Here is a 20,991-nt window from a genome sequence, read left to right on the forward strand (position 1 = left end):
ATCGGGGGGGGGGGGGGGGGGGGGGGGGGGGAATTAAAAATTTTTTTGATACAAATGAAAATACAAACACAATATGCCAAAATCTGTGGGACACAGCTGAAGCAGTACTAAGATGGGAGTTTATAGCAATAAACACCTACATTAAAAAAGTAAAAAGATTTCAAGTTACACAACCTAACAATATATCTCAAGAAACTAGAAAAGCAATAACAAACTAAGCCCAAAATTAGTAGAAGTAAAACAATAATAAAGATTAGAGTAGAAATAGAAGAAATTGAGAGTATTAGAGATTATCATGAACTAGACATCAACAAACTGGAAAACCTAGAGGAAATGAATAAACTCCTGGATACATACAATCCAGGCTTGAACTAAGAAGAAATAGAAAACATGAAGAGACCAGTTACATGTAACAAGATTGAATTAGTAATAAAAAGTCTCACATTAAAGAAAGGCCCAGACCAGATGGCTTCACTGCTGAATTCTAGCAAACATTTAAAGAAAATTAACATCAGTTCTTCTCAAACTCTTCCAAAAAGCTGAAGATGAGGGAATTCTTCCAAACTCATTCTATGAGGCAACATTACCTTGATACCAAAATCAGACAAGGATACAACAAACAAACTATAGGCCAATACGCCTCATGAACATAGATGCAAACATCTTCAACAAAATACTAGTGAACCAAATCTAGCAGCATATTGAAAAGACCATTCACCATAATCAAGTTGGATTTATTCCAGGGATGCAAGGTTGGTTCAACATACAAGTACATAGGCAATAAACATGATACATCACACATCAAAAGAATAACGGACAAAAGCCATATATGGTCATCTCAGTTGACACTAAAAAGCATTTAATAAAAATTAAACATCAAGATAAAAACTCTTAACAAAATTTTTTTAAAAAATAAACAAAAACCCTTACCAAATTAGGTAAAGAAGAAAGGTACCTCAACACAATAAAGGCAATACATGACAAATCCACAGCTAATACCATACTGAATAGGGAAGAGCTGAAAGCTTTTCCTATATTAACTGAAACAAGGATGCCCACTCTCTCTGTTATTCTTTTTTTTTTTATTCGTTTCCTTGGATGGCTGTCTCGTATAGGGATCCAAACTGTTGACCCTGGTATTATAACACTGAGCTCTGGGGCCGGCCCATGGCTCACCTAGGAGAGTATGGTGCTGATAACACCAAGACCATGGGTTTGGATCCCTATAAAGAGATGGCCAGTTAGCTCACTTGGTAGAGCGTGGTGCTGACAACACCAAGTCAAGGGTTAAAATCCCCTTACTGGTCATCTTTTTAAAAAACAAAACAAAACACTGAGCTCTAACCAACTGAGCTAAGTGGCCAGCCTACACTCTTATTCAACACAGTACTAAAAGTCCTAGCCAGGGCAATTGGGCAAGAGAAAGAAATAAAGCACATCCAAATTGGAAGTAAGGAAGTCAAATTGTCCCTTTTTGCAGGTGACATTTTTTTTTTAAAGATGACCGGTAAGGGGATCCTAACCCTTGACTTGGTGTTGTCAGCACCACACTCTCCCAGTGAGCCACGGGCCATCCCCAGATGACATAATTTTATACACAGAAAACTTAAGAGCTCCACCGAAAAACTCTTAGAACTGATAAACAAATGCAGTAAAGTTGCAGAATACAAAATCAACATACAAAAATCAGTAGCATTTCTTTTTTTCATGTCTGGCCAGTGCCGGATCAGAAAATAGCATTTCTATACACCAATAATGAACAAGATAAAAAAGAAATCAAGAAAGCAATCTCATTTACAATAACTATAAAAAAAATATATATCTAGGAATTAATTTCACCAAGGAGGTGAAAGATCTCTACAAGGAAAACTATAAAACACTGATAAAAGAAGTTGAAGAAGTCATAAGGAAATAGAAAGATAACACCATGTTCATGGATTGAAAGAATTAATATTGTGAAAATGACCACACTACCACAAGCGATCTACAGATTCAATGCAATCCCTATCAAAATACCAATAACATTCTTTACAGAAATAGGAAAAAAAAAATTCTAAAATTTGTACAGATCCAAGAAAAACCCCTGAATAGCCAAAGCAATCCTGAGGAAAAAGAACACAGTGAAAGGCATCACACCACTTGACTCCAAAATAAACTACAAAGCTATGTAACTATAGCATGGTACTGGCATAAAAACAGACACACAGACCAATGGAAGAGAATAGAAAACCCAGAAATAAAGCTATGCGTTTACAGCCAAATGATTTTTGACAAAGGAGACATGAATATTCATTTGGAAAAGGACAGTCTCTTCCATAAATGGTGCTGGGAAAATTGAACATCCATATACAGAAGAATGCAACTAGAACCTTATCACTCACCCTATATGAAAATCAACTCAAAGCGGATTAAAGACTTCAACCTAAGTTGAAGCCCATGTAATCAGAAGAAGAAAAACACAGGGCAAACACTTCAGGACACTGAAAACTGGGCAAAGACTTTATGAAGAGGACCTCAAAAGCACAGGCAACAAAAATAGACAAATGGGATTATATTAAATTAAAAAGCTTTTGCACAGCAAAGGAAATCAACAGAGTGAAGAGACAACCTGAAAAACGGGAGAAAATACTTGCAAACTATGCATCCAATAAGGGATTAATATCCAGAATAAACAAGGAATTCAAACAACTCAAGAGCAAAAAGCAGCTAAATAATCCCATCAAAAAATGGGCAAATGGGCAAATGGGCCGGCCCGGTGGCGCACTGCTATAGTGCGCCGCTTGGGAGCATGGCGGCGCTCCTGCCGAGGGTTCGGATCCCACATACAGACCGGTTCCCGCTCACTGGCTGAGCAAGGTGCGGGCGCAACACCGAGGGTTGCAATCCTGTTGCCGGTCCCGGTCCGGTACGGGCGCGACACTGAGGGTTGCGATCCGTTGCCGGACACGAAAAAAGACAAAAGGGAAAAAAAAAATGGGCAAATTAGGTAAATAGACATTTCTCAAAAGACAAACAAATGGCCAACAGGTATATGAATAAATGCTCAACATCATCAATCATCAGGGAAACACAAATCAAAATCATAACAAGCTACCATCTCAGCCCAGTTAGAATGGCAATTTTCAAAAAGACAAAGTAACAAATGCTCATGAGGATGCGGAGAAAGGGAAATTCTTACACACTGATGTGGAAATGTAAATTAGTACAGCCACTATGGAAAACAGTATGGAGGTTTCTCAAAAAACTAAAAACAGAACTACCATATGATCCAGCAATCCCACTACTAAACATTTCCAAAGAAAAGGAAGTCAGTATAACAGAGATATTTGAACTCCCATGTTTATTGCAGCACTACTCAAAATAGCCAAGATATGGAATCAACCCAAGTGTCCATCAACAGATGAATGGATAAAGAAAATATGGTATATTTACACAATGAAATACTATTCACCCATAAAAAAGAACAAAATCCTGTCATTTGCAGGAACATGCATGAGCTTGGTGGACATTATATTAAGTAAGCTGTTGCTTTGCCTCCCACAGACTTGTCACCCCTCATCCCCTAGGTGACGGAGCCACAAAAGATTACTCAAAGCCCATCTCTTCTGAGCAGTGAGAAGCCCTGAAAAGGGGTTAATCTCCCGGAACCCTCAAGAAAAAGGCATTACTTCCATTTGGGAAATTAACCACAAATTGGGGTTCTCTTCCCACATTTATTCTCCAGACCAGGAATTTACAGGAAGAGAACATAGCTGGGGTTATAGTTTAACAATATAGGCTGGTAACATGTAAAACAAGTAAGGTAATATTCCATAATGTAATTTGCAAGAAGTTAATTTGATCCACCAACAAACAGCTTGTCCTTAGTAAATATTTTCTTTTCTACATACTTCCTACAGCGATTTCTTTAGCATATTTAAACAGCATTCAAGCAGTTTTTTAAACATATCTAAAGAACAATCACTAGGTTAAATAGTCAATAATCATTCAAGCCGGAATCAAACCAGAGACCTAAAACAGTCAAAGTACACAATCCCACCCCTAAACAGTGATTAGAATTGATTAGATGGCTTTTGCCGAACTTATCTGTGGACTGTTGTCCCCTACTCAAGAGCCTTTTGGCTCATTCATGCATTACCTAAAAATCCTATTCTAAGATCAAAGGAGAATCAAGGTTTCTAACCCACTACAGTAAGCCAGGAACAGAAAGAGAAATACCACATGTTCTCACCCATATGTAGTATATTTTGAAGTCAGAGAAGCTAAGAAAATTGATCACATAGAAGTAGAGAGTAGAACAGAGGGTTACCAGAGGCTGGAAAGTGTAGTAGGCAGGGGAATAGTGAGAGGCTGGTTAACAGATACAAAAGTACAGCTAGGTAGGAGAAATAATATCTAGTATTCTCTAGCACTGTAGAGTAACTATAATTAACAATTTATTGCATACTTTCAATTAGCTAGAAGAGAGGATTTTGAATGTTCCCACCAAAAGAAATGGAAACAAAAATCAGTGGTTGCCAGGGTTTAAGAGGAGGTGGGATGGAGGAATAGGTGGAGCACGGAGGATTTTTAGGACAGTGAATCTAATCTATATGATACTGTAATGATGAATACATGACATTACATATTTGGCAAACCCCATAGGACTGTACGACACAAAGAGGGAGGAACTCTAATGTAAAACTGAGTTAATAATAACATATCAATACTGTTCATAATTGTAACAAATATCCATACTGTTCATAATTGTAACAAATGTGCCACAATACTGCAACACGGTAATGACAGGAGAAAGTCTGCATGAAGGGGGCGCAGGGGAATAGAAACTATATGTACTTTCTGCTCAATTTCTCTGTAAACTTAAAACTGCTATAAAAATAAAATCCATTACTAAGAAAGGGGGAAGGAAAAAAAAAGAATGGCAGCAGCATTAAAAGATGGAAAGGAAAAACAGAAGAAAATACATTAGAAAATCACTGGTGTTTAATGTTATTAACATGACACAGTATGCCAAATGTAATCTGCCCCTAATGGCCCTTCAGTGGCCTCAAGGACTCAGTTCATAGTTAGAATAGAACCAGCATATATCAAAAATGACAAATATCTTTGGAAAGACAATATTCAATGAAGCAAGCATATGACAGGTATCCAGGATTCTCAGTTCTAAGATGGGTTCTCAAACTTGCTGTCAGGCCACTTATATTTCCTGTGTAATAAGGAAAGCTATTATTTGTGTTTAATATTATTTGTACCTGGGCCAAACTTGCCAAGACGGGAGGAATAAGAAGAGATGAGACATGCTAAAAACCATGGGAACTGTAGCTTTCTTGTGCTTGACTCCTCCAAAGAGGAGTCCATATTATGGTATTTCAGGTCTCTGCAAATTCCATAGTCATTTATCAAACGATTACTATATTCATGGAAATGATGGTGCTATGTGTTAAATGTGCCCCCCCCAAAGTTCATGTATTGGAAGTTTAATCTCCACTGTAAGAGTACTGTTAAGACGGCAGGAAATCCAATTATGATATTTGAAAGGTGGGGCCTCTGAAAGGTGATTGGATCTAAGGACCATGCCCTAGTGAATGGATTGGTCTATTCATGGAGTAATGGGTTGGTAGTTGAACGGGTGCTAAGGGGCGTGGTTCTGATGGCTTTAGAGGGAGAGCAAGTGAGGAGGTTAGCTCTCTCTTGCTCAGCCCATTTTCACCATGTGACACTCTGGATAGCCACCATCAGAAAGAAGGCCCTCGCCAGATATGTTCCCTAGACTTTGGACTTCACAGCTTCCAAACTGTTAGGAAAAAATTTCATTTCTTCATAAATTACCCAGTTTCAGGCACTGTGTTATAAGCAACAGAAACAGACTAACACAGATGGCTATATATGAGGATACTTCAAAAAAGTTCATGGAAAAATAGAATTAAAAGAGAATATGAATCTTTACATGAACTTTTTGTAGTACCCTCATACAATATTTACTATTAAGTATGATACTAAACCCCATCTTTGCTTGCCAATGCCCAAGTCCAAAAAGCATCCCACTATAAGCCGACCAGGATAAATCACAGCACTTCCTTCTTGGGGAAGAAAGAAAAGTTAATTACTTAAAAATGACTTTTTTTCCTGCACAACAAACCAATCCAACAATAATTTTTATGTGTATGCTTCAAAGAACCAGTTACAGTATTATGATGACTCATCCCATTGATGGAAGCTGTAATTTTTTTTAAATTAATTGAAATGAGGTACTAATTAGAAAAGTGGTTGAGAAGCTCTGTCTAGATAATATTTAAGGCAGGGCCCTTCTCAAGTGCAGTGCTAGATTACCTGCATCAGAACCTCATGGGAAGCTTATTTTAAAAGCCCTATCTTGGGCCTAGCGAATCAAAATCTCTGGGATTAGGCCCAGGAATCTGCATTTTAGTAAGTCCATAGGTGACTCATTTAACTACACTCAAGTTTTACCATATCCGCCTTAAGGATTCTTCCAGCTCTGGTACTCTAGTGCCTTTGAGTCCCTGGTGTGTTGCTTAGTTCTCTGAGCCTCACCAGTGATGGAGATTACCTGTTATTAACATAATCTAATGCCACCTTATACTGGCTGGTATAATTCTGTACAGTTCACAAAGCCCTGTCAGTTAGGGATAGGCTGTCACCTAGATACATAATAGCTCATCAGCACTGGACCTACACAAGGGGTTCCTCTATGGCCCTGGATGGCTCAGCTCTCTTCCTTGGGCAGCCTTCCCAGCCTTCAGCAGCCAGGCCCCAGCAGGTGGCAGCAATGAACCAAATGAGCCCTGGGTTCCTCCAGGGGACCTGCCCACCTTCCACACCTTCTACAGTTGGCTTCACTAGAGGACCCCTGTAAATGAGTAAGCATAAAGGTTTAAAACTTCCAGGTAATATGCACATCTCCTGTCCGCTACTTCAAATTGCATTTTTTAAAAAATGAGACACTGTTCATAAACTACTTTCTAATTGAATGAGATTCATAAATGGAAAACGATGGGTTAGGCAAAAATGATTCCCAATTTAGATGCCAAGAATGACACCTCTGTAAAACCAAAAAATAGTTTGTTGTGAGATTAAGACCCTGTTGTACAAACAACCATACAATTGTGGATGCAGTGCTGTGAGTCAAAAGTGAAAAAAGCAATCACCAGGAGTATTTGGGTAGCCTAATAGAAAAGAAGTTTTTTTTAAAAAATATTTTATTTTATTTTGTCGATATACAATGTGGTTGATTATTGTGGCCCATTACCGAAACCTCTCTCCCTCCTCCAGACCCTTTTACTCTAATCAAATGAATTAGCTTGGCAAGGGAGAAGGCAGAGAACGTAGTAGTGATAATAGGTTAAAATAAGGTCAGAAAAGCCCTAACGGGAAGAAGAGATGGATAGAGAACAGTGAGATCACGTCATTCCTCTGTCTATAATGTTTTAATAACTTCCCCTTGGCCTACAGGTTAATTCCAAACAAGTCTGCCTTTTCCCTTTGTCCTCATCTCCTGATACCCCCCTCCCCCTCACATCTGCCATTTCTTTATATGCATGCTTCTGGGTTTTTTCCATATATAGTTTCCTTTCCCTGTAATGCTTATCCCCTTCCCTCAAATCTGAACCCTTCATCTTTTAAGAATAGGCTCAAATGTCACTTTCTCAGAGCAACTTTCCCTAATAGCCTTACCCTTTAGATTTACATTTCATACTGCACACACTTCAATGATAGCCCTTATAACACTACATTATAATCCTTTATTTATATGCCTCACTCTCCTCTTAAATCACATGCTTCCATTATAGACCCTACCTGCACACCGCAGAGACTCGGTGTACATATATGGACAGCACAGGGTTTGCTTAAGAGCCACAAGGCAGCTGAGAAGTTTGGGGCGGGAATGGTGAGGGGAAATTACTAAGAAGGTCAACTGGAACAGACTATGCAAACTCTAGATCCTTCCATTTTTAGAACTCAGGCTTGAACTGGTTTGCAAAACAAAAGTTTACTGACTAAAGTGTACTACCTGAATTTGAATGACAATTTAACTAAAATCTTTATTATAGTGTTAAAATATTGTTGGAGACAGCCAACAGAGGGGAAGATTTTAAAAGTTCTACCAGGGTTGAAAATTAATTTGCAATCTCATTTTCCCCCTTTTTATTCAAACATTCACTCAAACACTTATTCTAGCACCTACAATGTGCCAGGCAGAATGGTATTAGTAGAGTTCACGGTTTAATGTTCTGTAGTGGGGGTTGGGGGGGAAGAGACAAAAGCATATAAGCAGGCAATTATAAAATAATGTAGAAGCACAGTAATAAAGAAATGTGTACAGATTATGGGAGCACTAAGAAGGAGCATCAAACCCAGCCTGGGCCAAGATGTTAGGTTCTTTGAGGATGGATACTTGATCACATGAAATGAACAGCAATTCTGTGTGGAGATCAAGAGAAACTTGTAAACATTCAGCAACTTTCCAATTTAATATCTGTCTAACAAACTGTAGTTTAAAATAAAGGATTCTAGAACTTAGCAGATTACCTTTATATCACACAGAATTGGGGATATTTCTCATTACACACTGTGTGCTGCGCTGCAGCACAAGATCTGAATAAACTGGCTCAGGTCCAGCAATTCTTCATCAAAGGGATGTGTGGGAGAGAATTTACAGCAAGTCTGAATGCTGAGAAAAAGGGGACACAACATCACAGCTTCCTTGGAAGGAAATGGCAAAGCACACACTTGACCAAAGAGGTCAAGTGATTAGGATGTGGGTTGAATTTGTGGGTCAAAATAAAATTGTGGTGGTCAAAAAGCCAGAAACCCACAGATCAACTTCCTAATTTTCCCCCACGACTGAGACAAACCTATATAGAATCACAAGGCACAGTAGCCTACTATTTTTGTCTCTTTTTCTCCTTCCTTCCCTCCCCCTCCCCCTTGCCATTTCTCATATCATCTTTTACCCTACTGCTCTGCCAACCAAATAGATTTATTTGCATTTCATTTTATCAGGCATTTCGGTGGTAAGCATTCCAAGCATAATAATACATCAACTATATCTAAATTCCTAGAAGCTGATTAAAAACATATACCTTTGATAGGGAGCTGATCACCAACTAATGCTTTAAGTAAGCTAATAACATGACTCTACAAGGTTTCTAGTCACAAAATCTTTCCAAAAAGGTTAGACCAAAGGTACATACAATATGCAAAGTATACCAAAGATGGCACCGATGAGTGCAATAACCAAGAAGAAATGCACTACATGCTTTTTATAAAGCAATCCTACGGTAAGAAGGGCATTACTGGCTCTATGATAATTTCAAAGTATCACTTCATCTTCACATGATTTTTGTGTGAACAACTGTGAATCCTTCAAGAGACAGACATCAGCAGAACAGAGAACTTAATGATAAAAATGTTAGTGGCTCCAATGCACAAAATTCTTCCATTAAAAAATAAACTACACATTAGGAATAAACTGTGAACAAAGGTGACAGATGTTTCCACTCCTTTAGATACAGAAAACTGTGAATAGGAAAAGCAAGGTGATGCTGGGGACTTCTCTGGAACACAGACCATGTCTGCATTTTTCTCCTTTCCTTCTGGTTTCACTTCCTCTTTCCCACTAAACTACGCCCCGTCTTCCTCTCAGGGTCCCATGACTGCATTCATCCCTTTGAAAACTCTGAGAAGCAGACCAGTAAGTAATGAAATGGTGAAGGTACAAACTGTAGGTAGCCCCTGCCCTACTCTGTCACTTAAACCAAATTTTGAAAAAGCAATTTATTATTGCATTAATATTCATGTGCTGGTAAATTATCCCACTTTAGAAACATCTGTCTAGCACTGGCAAATGCTTCACGTTTGAATATTTCAGATAACGTTTACTTCCCATGGGTAAAACCTTTTAATTTTAACTTTATTTAAAGACATGATTCTAAACTGTATTAGTTTATTTGTATGCTGAACATAACCTTGGAATACTATAAGGTGCTCTAAGGGTGGAATATAATGGCTTCCAATTTGGCATATATAGAACTGATATAGATATAGTTAATTTTGAAATTGTTACCTACAATCGGAAATATCTAAAACTTAATAAAGATGAAAACAACAAAATTCCTTTTGATATATAAATAAATACGAATTCTTGCTTTCAGAACCATGGCAACTATCTGTTAGTGCATTTGGTGTGAGGTATAGTTTTAAATGTACAAAATGTATGTACGTATGTAGTTTAAATGCACAAAAACAAGAAAATATCAGTTAGTTTAGTCGTTATTAGTCTACTTGAAAATATTATTGGAAATTAAATGGCAAGTAAGGATACTGTAGGTATATATTTTACCAATAGAAATTTTTGAGTAAATTAGCTAGCATTCTCAATTAAAAAGCATTATTCACCCTTAAAATATTTGAAGGCAATGACAGCACTACAAGGACAGTGCTGGCATTACAAGTTTTCCTTGTGTAAGAATTAACAAATGATGACAATCTTGCAGAATTTCTCCAGAAGGTTAAAAAGAGTTACCATGTAATCTAGCAATTCCATGCCCAAGAGAAATGGAAACATATTATGTTCACATGAAAACCTGTCTAAGGCAATGACAGCACTACAAGGACAGTGCTGGCATTACAAGTTTTCCTTGTGTAAGAATTAAAAAATGATGACAATCTTGCAGAATTTCTCCAGAAGGTTAAAAAGAGTTACCATGTGATCTAGCAATTCCATGCCCAAGAGAAATGGAAACATATTATGTTCACATGAAAACCTGTCTATGAATGTTCAAAGCAGCCTTATTCATAATAGTGCAAATGTCCACCAATGGATGAATGGATAAATAAAACAGTATATCCACACAATGGTATGTATACATTTAGCAGTAAAAAGGAATGAAGTACTGATACATGCCACAACACAGATGAAGTATAAAAACATTATGCCTAAGTGAAAAAAGCCAGTTGTAAGATCACATATTATATGATTCCACTTACATAAAATATCCAGAATAGGAAAATCTATAGAGAAAGTAGATTAGTGGTTGCCTAGGGCAATAGGGGCAGAGGGTGGAGGTGGGTGAGTACAAAAGGGGAGTGACTGCTAATGGGTATGGGGTTTCTTTCTGGAGTGATGAAAATGTTCTAAAATTGACGGTGGTGATTGTTGCACAACTCTGAATATACTAAAATCCAGTGAACTGTGCACTTTAAAAACACAATTTGTATTGAAAATGAAGGTTTTAAATGGCGGGGAAGGGGCCATAAAACTAGCTCTTAAAAACAAATTAAGATGATACTATTTTTAATATCAAATTATTTAGGTAAAGTAACATATCCAGTAAACAGCATCTGGCTCTGCATATTAATCTATAGTTAAAATATTTGTTGCTGTGGATTGAATCCCCCCCCCCCACCAACTCAAAGAAGCTCAATCCCCATTTTAACAGTCTTAAGAGGGTAGGAGATCAGACTATGGCAATGTTGAAAGGTGGGGGCCTTTGAGAAGTGATTGAATTGTGAGGACTGTGCCCTCTTGAATTAATTAATCCATTCAGGGAGTAATTGGTTGATGTTTTAATGTGTTATCGTGGGCATGGATGGTGGCATTAAAAGGAGAGCACATCAAAGAGTGCTTGCCATTCTCACTTTGTAATACCCTGCTTTGTCTCGGGACCTATAGAGAGTTCCTACCAAGAAGAAGGCCCTCATCAAATGTGCCTCCGGGACTATGGATTTCTCAGCTTCCAAAACTGCAAGAAATAATTTTCATTTCTTTATAAATTACCCAGTTTCAGGTATTCCAAAGAAGTGATAGAAAATGGACTAATATATGTGTCTTGGGATATTCTAGAAAAATGAAATGGCTCTATAATGCTGCAAGACAGAACTGAAGAAGGTCAGTGCTGGCACTACCAAGTTCTCTGCCAGCAGGCTTTACCTCTGGTATCTGAATTCGCCCGCTGATATAGAAATGGGAGGCTTCGAACACTTGTTCAAATCCACAGAGTAATGTTTTCTTGAACAGAGACCAATGCAAAGAAACTGATTTCTTCCCTGAGGGAAATTATTTCCTAGGTATGGCAAACCTAAAAACAAGTCTTTCTAGCTTGTTCAGGGACTAAATAAAGAAACCACCAGAAGGCAGTTAATAAACTTAAAGTTTTACTTTATCTCTCTTCAAAATCAAATGGGACTGGAAGGATGGGGAAGGAGGTTGGTAAAGGCATTTTTCATGTTAAATATACATTCTGTGGCCTACTGCTTAATTGAATATTTTATGTAAATTTTGTACATAAATAAATGCTTAATTTTATTTACTGAGTACCTATCTCAGATATTGCTGTCATGTATATATCTTATGTAAAATCTTGACTCAATTGTTTATCTTACTAAATTTGTCCCAAAGTTTACCTCATTCAGAAATGAGGTAAAAATTTAAAAGGGGGAGTGGGGGGGGGGGGGGAAATAAACCATATAAAAAGTTAAAAGGAAAAATGTACTGTTCTATAATAAACCTGGTAATAGAGTTTATCAGTTACTGGAATCTTCTGAAAGTATCAAAATTTTATAAATGTGTTTAAATTTCACCCCCACATATTCAACATAGTTAATAAATTATTTCAGTATGACATTTTATATTCTAAAACTTTTACATAAGTTTCCACTTCATAAGTTAGCAAATAATTATATGTTAAAACAGAAGTCTCGGGCCGAGCCCATGGCGCACTTGGGAGAGTGCAGCGCTGGGAGCGCAGCAGCACTCCTGCCGCGGGTTCGGATCCTATATAGGGATGACCAGTGCGCCCACTGGCTGAGCGCAGTGCAGCCGTTCTCAAAAAGGACAAAAAAAAAAAAACAAAACAGAAGTCTCAAAAAGGGCTGTCAATTAATATGCTCTGTTAGCAAATTGACTGTCTTTTTAGTTTTAGTAGTATCATTCAAAAAAAAATTTCCACTTAAGAGGGAAAAAATGACACTTGGGAGAACATGGTGCTGGTAACACCAAGGTCATGAGTTTGGATCCCCATACCAGCCAGCTGACCAAAAAAAGAGAGAGAACTAAAAAGGAATATGTGAACAAAAAGAAAATGATACAGATAAAAAAAAAAAAAAAGAGGTAAAAAGAAATTATGTGTAAAAGGGAAAGCATATGTCAGCACAAAGCATTATAGTAAAAACAGCACTTATCAAGTAGTACATTTGGGAATGAGCTTTAAAATATTAAAAAACGTTAAAAATCTTTTTTACTTTTGAATTTGGAACTGAATGAGCTAAAATAAAGCTTAAATTCCATTCTCCACTCACCTGGCTTAGATTAATGATGATGATTCTTAATAATATAGAAATTAGAAAGCAGCCTGTCTGAGAAATTAGTTTTTTTCCTCTCTATTAAAATGCCATTACTATTGTTAGAAAAGTATTTTCCTTCCTTGTCCACAGATCTACACACATGTCTGAATGTAGAAGAGGCAATATGGTAAGAGATATTCCTAGACTGAAGCCAACACAACTGTGTTCAAGCCACTAGCCAACTCCCCTCTCTGGGCCTGTAAATTAGAAAAGTGAACTAGATAATTTCTAACATACCTTTTACCTTTAAGATCCTGAGTCAGAGATCTATATATAATTTGTAATGTATATCATGAAGAAGAAAAAGAAATACAGGTGTCTGACTTCAGCAACTTGGGGAATGGTGCTGTCACTTACTAAAAGGGGAAGTCTGGGGGATGCTTTGGTACAGTGTAGAAATCAAGAGTTCTGTTCTGAACACATTAAATTTGAGAGGGTAATAGAAATGATTAACACTGATTAGGTGCTAACTGTGCCAGATACCAGGTAGTGTGGCAGGAAGTTGGGAGAGGCTGTGGGCCTTGGTTGGTCCCAGAGTATTCCTACTCTACCCCCTTGGTTCAAGAATGGATATACAACACCTACCAGGTCAATTAAAATCTTCCCTGGGGCTTTGATTGGAATATCAGGACCTATATTCTCTTTCTTCGGGGTTGCTAGTTGTGAGGTGCTTTAGGGGACCATTTTGGCTACCATACGGCAAGAACCTGCCTAAAAATAAAGACAACAAACAAGAAAAGATAAACTTATTGAATCCTGACTTGAAATTGGGTGGATAGAGCATAAGGAAATTAAGAGATTCAGAGTTGATTTTCGATGACACTTTTAATAGAAATGTATGGTTAAAGGAACACTGACAAACGAGTGCTATGTTAGAGAACAGTGTGTTAGGGGTCAGAGTGCTCAAAGGGAGCAATTAGATAAAGTTTTTAATGGTTTGTATTTTCAAAGGAAATGCTATACATATGCTTCTATTTTACAGTTACAATAAAATATGAAGAAAGACCAGACATAACACATTCAAGGTTAAAAATCAAAGAGTGCCGAGGAGAAATAATAGGCTTCCCTCTGATCTTTCAATTTAGAGAGGACAAAGCCAGAAGTGAAACTGTATAAAAACACCTCTTTAAAAAGATACCATATTCCTGACTTTATATGAGTTATCAAAGCTTGGTCTTTTCAAATTAGCTTATTTACCCTTGATGGGTAAGTTTCATTCTTTCTGGTTGCTTTGGTAAGTCACGTACTAGCAATTAGGAGAAAAAGAAGGGCCCAAAGGACAGTTTCTCTAACCAATAATTTTGCTTGTGGAAATGAAGGTGTTTAGGAAGAACTAATATACAAGAGAAAAAACTGGGAAAACAAGAAAATACTTCACAGATTCACTCAGAATATGTTAAAAATGACATTATAAAGGTCAGAAAGCAGATGGTATTAGTACTGCTAATAACAAAGAAGATGTGTTAAAGTGACAACTTCATGGTTATAGACTTATCACAAGTGGCATTGGAAGCAATCAAAAAATGAAAGGCTATTCCTGAGAATGCCATTAAATGTATATACTAAAGAACTGATTGACACGAATAAGATTACTTTTCTCTTTTACTCAGGACTCAAAAATTTGTTTAATAATAATACTAATAATAGTCAACAAAGCATCTTTCACAAACATTATTTAATTATCACAAAGATCCCATAAACTAGGTATTGTTTTAAATATATTTACATATATAATTTTATATCTAATTTTATATTATAACCTGAACATAATGGTAATTTTATATTAAGTATGCCATAAGTTAAGTAAATTAAACATTAAATATATAAATAATGTATTAAATGTATTTAAGTACCTTGTCCAGGACTATTTGGCTAAATGGCAGTACTGGAGGGCCAGCCTGTGGCTCACTTGGGAGAGCGTGGTGCTGATAACACTAAGTCAAGGGTTAAGATCCCCTTACCAGTCATCTTAATAAATAAATAAGTAAGTAAGTAAGTAAGTAAATAAATAAATAAATAAAATGGCAGTACTGGAACTTGAACTGAGATCCCAGTTACTTCAAGTAAGTAAGTAAGTAAATAAATAAATAAATAAATAAAATGGCAGTACTGGAACTTGAACTGAGATCCCAGTTACTTCAAATCCAGAGTTCTTTCCATTATATCAGGAAACCCCCTCTCCTGGATCATCAGTCTTCATGCTAGAATGGATTCCTTCAATTCTCTTGGGTATTGCTCAGACTAAAATGAAATAGTGTACTACTGACCATTAGAACAAACTCGCTTATGTCTTGGGAACCTTTTAAATAGAATAGTTACCTACATGGAGGGGAGCCAGGCTTTGGCAATTTTCTTTCTAGATCAATAAGCTTTTCCAATCAGTTCAAATGTAAGAAGGAGGTGGAGAGGGCCGGCCTGGTGGCACACTTGGTAGAGTGCGGCGGCGCTCCTGCCAAGGGTTCGGATCCCATATAGAGACCGGTCCGCTCACTGGTTGAGCGCGGTGCGGGCGAGACACCATGGGTTGCAATCCCGTTACCGGTCACGAAAAAAGACAAAAAGGAAAAAAAAAAAAGAAGGAGGTGGAAAGAAGGAGATGAAATAGAAGAGGGAGAAAATCACAGGTTTAGAACTGGAATCACAGATTTAGAGCACAATGATTATCTAATTCAACTTCCTTAATTTTAGGAATGAAAGTAACTCTCCCAGATCCCACTGAGGTAAACAGCAGGACTGGAATCCATGCTGGCCACTTTATGCCCTCTGTTCTAAGTGGGGTTAACTCTAGCTCGGCCAACCTCCAACATGGCAAAGGCATTCCACACTTCTTGACATTGGCTCTTTGCCCCCAACTCCCACCATAAATTACATGAGGACTGTTGAAATCCATCTGAAGAAAATAAGTAGTCCTTGGAGACTAAAGATTTTTATTTTTTTCAAATCAATTCATTAAATACTTACTGAATTTCTACTATGTTTTATGCCATGGGGTATCTGAATATTTATGGATAGAGAGAACATACAACCCTGCCTTCAAGAATCTTATGCTTGCTGAGGCAATTTAGTCTCTAAATAATAAAGCTGCTATAAAACAATTTAGTTTCTAGATCAGGATCCCTCTATGAGAATCTGATACAAACTATGGATCTGCTCCTCAGAAAAATCCACACTGTTTTGTACATAGTCAGGAAATTAATGGATCCCCTAAAGTCCAACAATGATCATGAATTAAGAAGCTCTATTAGGGATAGCCGGTTAGCTCAGTTGCTTAGAGCTTGGTGTTATAACACCAAGGTCAAGGGTTTGGATCTCCACACTAACAAGCCACCCCACCCCCCCGCCAAAAAAAAAGAAAAGAAAAGAAAACAAAGAAGCTCTATTATAAGAGATTCACTGAGTAGCACCAAATAAAAACTACCTGAAGAATCAAAAATGAGACAGACTTTTCTATAATGCAAAATGAATAAACTTTATATCCCATGTTAAGGCAAAGAAACTGCTTTCCCTAGTATCACCTGAATGCCTCTGTATAAGTACTTATTTTTCCCAGTATCTAATTTTGTGTGTGTTTTATTTCATGAGAATGTCTTGTCTACTTTCAGACTTTCTAGAATGGCCTTTTCATATTGATATATTTATATATATATAAGTACAAAGATAAACTTCATTAAAACCAGAAGAAACACGGCTTAGCTAATGAATTATTCTATTTCAAATTTTTTATCTAGCTTGGAATGCCGTTTCTAAGGCTTTGATGCCAAAGGGAGTAAAGTCATTAAGATGAGTTGATAATACTGCAACATGAGCACTTTCTTCTTTACAAAAAAAGCACTTAGATCTTTTGGAATTTAAATTAATTTCTTAATAAAAAGGGAAAGGCTGACGGACAACAAGTAAAGAAATCTCTGTAGAAGTGAGAAACTGTACAATCAACACTTAACGTTTCATAGTTTCCTAAAAGCTTTGTATAAATCAGAAAAAATATACCAAGCCCTTTAATAAATAGGTTATCTGGTTATGTTAAATGTTTTTTAAACGTACATACTCTGAATCAAATAAATGAAGCAGCTAGAATAAACATATTCTTGAGTATACTGGCAGAGTGAACAAAATAGTAAAGGAAACTAGGTTAAAATGTTTCCATTTACTTTTTTTAAACCTATAAGTAAATACTCTCATAATTCCATCGATACTTTGACTACATTAGGTATAATAAAGTTGAATGGAAAAAAATGTAACTTGGGCAGGCCTGGTGGCGCACTGGAGAGTGCGCCGCTTGGGAGTATGGCGGCGCTCCCGCCGAGGGTTTGGATCCCATGTGGAGACCGGTTCCTGCTCACTGGTTGAGCGCGGTGCGGGCGCAACACCGAGGGTTGCGATCCCGTTACCGGTCAGTAAAAAAGACAAAAAGGAAAAAAAAAAAAAGAAAAAAATGTAACTCAAAGACTGGAGAAAGCACTTGGATCCCTTATTGTCATTAGCACTTTAAATGGATTAGTGATATAAATTATTAGTAAATAGTCACGAAAGTCTGGAGAAAAGATTTTTTAAATGACTATTTATAGAACAAAGATAAACTTTCTAAAATACCAACTCATTAAATTTTTCCTTAAAAATGGAGAAGAGGCCAACCCAACCACAATCTCAACAAGCATAATTTCAAAAGGCAGTTCAGGGCCGAGCCCGTGGCGCACTCAGGAGAGTGTGGCGCTGGGAGCGCAGCAGTGCTTCCACCGCAGGTTCGGATCCTATATAGGGATGACCGGTTTGCTCACAGCGCTCACTGGCTGAGCGTGGTGCAGCCGGTCTCAAAAACGGAAGGAAAAAAAAGAAAAGGCAGTTCAGCTCAAGTTTAAAGGGACCTAGTGCTAGGCAGATTCTGATTTTTTTTAAAAATCCACAGAGAATAGCCCACAAGACAGAGAAGAATACACCCTCTCACCATGACAGACCAATATGACTTGTTAAAGAACGTGATTCTTCTACAAGGCACATTTTCACAAAAAGGGAAGGAATTAAGCTTTTTCAGAGGGAGAAGGGAACAAAAGAAAGACTAGAAATGATATAAACAAAGACTTCAGGCTAAATGTCAACCATAAATCAAAAGAAGGATAATTCCTTTTCCTCACATGGAATTGTTGATATTAAATATATTTAAAATCTAATGACATACTAATAAAGCAGGACATATTTATAGGATCAATGAACATATACATACCACAGGTTGTTTTGTGATGTCCACCAAGTCCTTAAGATTATAATACTGATGTTTCTCAAAGGCTGAAAACAGCATGTCTAAAACGTGTTGTTTATCAGCTCGAGCTCGCTTTCCATCTTCTTTCTTTTTCCTTTCATATTCAATCTATATGCAAAAAGCAAAAGAAATAAAGGCATCGATTCAACATGCTCACTTTGAAACACAGGCGTTCTCTTTTTAGTCACCCAATTACTATTAAATTTTAAGTTCTGAAGCAGCAGGCCTCTCAACAATGGCTCAGAACCTAGGGTCCTTGTTGCTCCCAGGGCTTGTCATACCTCTAAGACTCTAAGATAGTAACAATGCTGATCTGTAAACCATTTTCATTACTTCCTAAAGTTTTACGTAATGTGTCCATTTCCCTACAAAAAGGCTTTACTTGCCAAAGTTATATCAATTCAACGTAGCTAACTAGTTAGCTCAAGTTGATCAGAATCTCTAACTTGCAATTCCTTTGTTTTCAACTAACCAAAACATAGTACAGTAGTTTAACAGACACAGTTTGGAAGGTACTATCTTTCAAACATGGAATTCTTGGGAGAAGGCAGATCACAGAACAGGTTCTCTAGGGAGTGAAAAATTTGGGAAGCATTGGTAAAAAGGAAAGGACATGGTCAGTGACAGGAAACCTTTTCTCATCCTTACCTTGTGCAACCTCCTTGAACTTGATTCTTCTATAAAATGAAGTAAGTTTAACAACAGAGAGGGGTAAATATATACTCTGTGCTCGGGCACAAGCAAACCATTTTTCTGAAATCCCCATTTTATCTTAAAACTTCATGTGGCTTCTAAATTCACCTGTTTGATACTTTTACTTTTAACACAAAAATAGAAAAAAAAAAAAAAAACCTTTTATCCATATAAAAATGACACTCTAGGCCCATGTGGTATGTTTATCCTATAGTTTTGAGTATCTCCATGCACATCTGTGAAAAGCAGTGGCCCTAAGAGAATGTGGAAGTTCTCTCCTACTGTTACCATCCTGGACTGATCATTTGTAAAAAATTACCTTTTTATCAAAATATGCAACTTCTATTCACTTATTTCAGTTTGTTTTTTTTTTTTTTTTTTTTTTTTTTTTTTTTTTTTGTTTTTTTCTTTTTTTTTTTTGTCTTTTGTCTTTTTTCCGTGTCCGGCAACGGGGTCGCAAGCCTCGGTGTTGCTCCCGTGCCTCGCTCAGCCAGTGAGTGGGAACCGGTCTGTATGTGGGATCCGAACCCTCGGACGGGAGCGCCGCCGCGCTTCCCAAGCGGCGCACTATCCAGTGTGCCACCGGGCCGGCCCGCAGTTTGTTTTTTTTTTTAAAGAAACACTTCATTTTTATAAACTCAGGAACTTGTTAGAGAAAATATATATACACTATAGCAGCCAATCTAGTAAATAAAGCATCAGTAATCTAGATGAAAGCTGCCAGTGCACAATCTCCTGTACATCAGCTGGAATAACTATATTCTGAGGACTAGCTTCAAAAATAATAAAATGCCATTTCAAAACTTACAACTAAATTATTGCATAAACCCTAGCCTCATGTAGATAGGCTTCCTCTATATTTTAACAATAGAGATTTGTTATAAAAAAACATAAAATTTAGTTTCTATTGATCTACTGAAGTTAAAACTAAAAATATATCTTACACATAATCACAGACTTTGAAATTAGTGGCAAAAAGTAACTGACAATGCCACAGCACAGCAGAGCCTCAGTTGGTCTCAAATAGCTGATCTCCTGCTGTCCCAGGACCAGAGTCCGGTGGGGAGAGGCCTTATCCTGGGAAATGGGGAACAGCCAGAAAGGGGGCTGCCCCCTTACCTGTCATGCAACACATGCATTCGTGGGGAACCTAGTACTAAACCGTTCGTACATGATCTGCTTCTGGGTGGGGCTTTCCCGGTAGCAGAGCAGCTCTCTTGCTGCGATCTATTTAGAATCAGCCCTAGACAAAAAGGTTTTTTCCTTTTGTAAAATTTCTTTTAAAAAGAAAAAAAAGGTAACTGAAAACACTGAGTATCTGTCTTTCAGTGAAATAAAATTAGGATATAGACAAGGGTGAAAGAACTAACTTAATCACCCTAATTTTCTTTTTCTTTTTTTTTTTTTCCTTTTTGTCTTTTTTACTGACCGGTAATGGGATCGCAACCCTCGGTGTTGCGCCCGCACCGCGCTCAGCCAGTGAGCGGGAACCGGTCTCCACATGGGATCTGAACCCTCGGCGGGAGCGCCGCCGCGCTCCCAAGCAGCGCACTCTCCAGTGTGCCACTGGGCCGGCCCTCACCCTAATTTTCTTTTTCTTTTTTTTTTTCCTTTTTGTCTTTTTTACTGACCGGTAACGGGATCGCAACCCTCGGTGTTGCGCCCGCACCGCGCTCAGCCAG

The 20,991-nt window shown here is 37.6% G+C and overlaps 1 protein-coding gene across 1 annotated transcript in view; it reads right to left on the bottom strand.

Moving 5' to 3' along the window:
* GTF2F2 (general transcription factor IIF, polypeptide 2, 30kDa) overlaps window positions 1-20,991 on the bottom strand; it is a 195,136-nt gene that overhangs the window by 4,080 nt on the left and 170,065 nt on the right. The window contains exon 7 of the mRNA XM_008571131.1: window positions 18,581-18,724. Coding sequence (XP_008569353.1) covers window positions 18,581-18,724 — 144 coding nt within the window. The remainder of the gene's footprint in view (window positions 1-18,580; window positions 18,725-20,991) is intronic.

Source organism: Galeopterus variegatus, unplaced genomic scaffold (genome assembly GCF_000696425.1).
Source record: "Galeopterus variegatus unplaced genomic scaffold, G_variegatus-3.0.2 Scaffold662, whole genome shotgun sequence".
Lineage (NCBI taxonomy): Eukaryota > Metazoa > Chordata > Mammalia > Dermoptera > Cynocephalidae > Galeopterus > Galeopterus variegatus.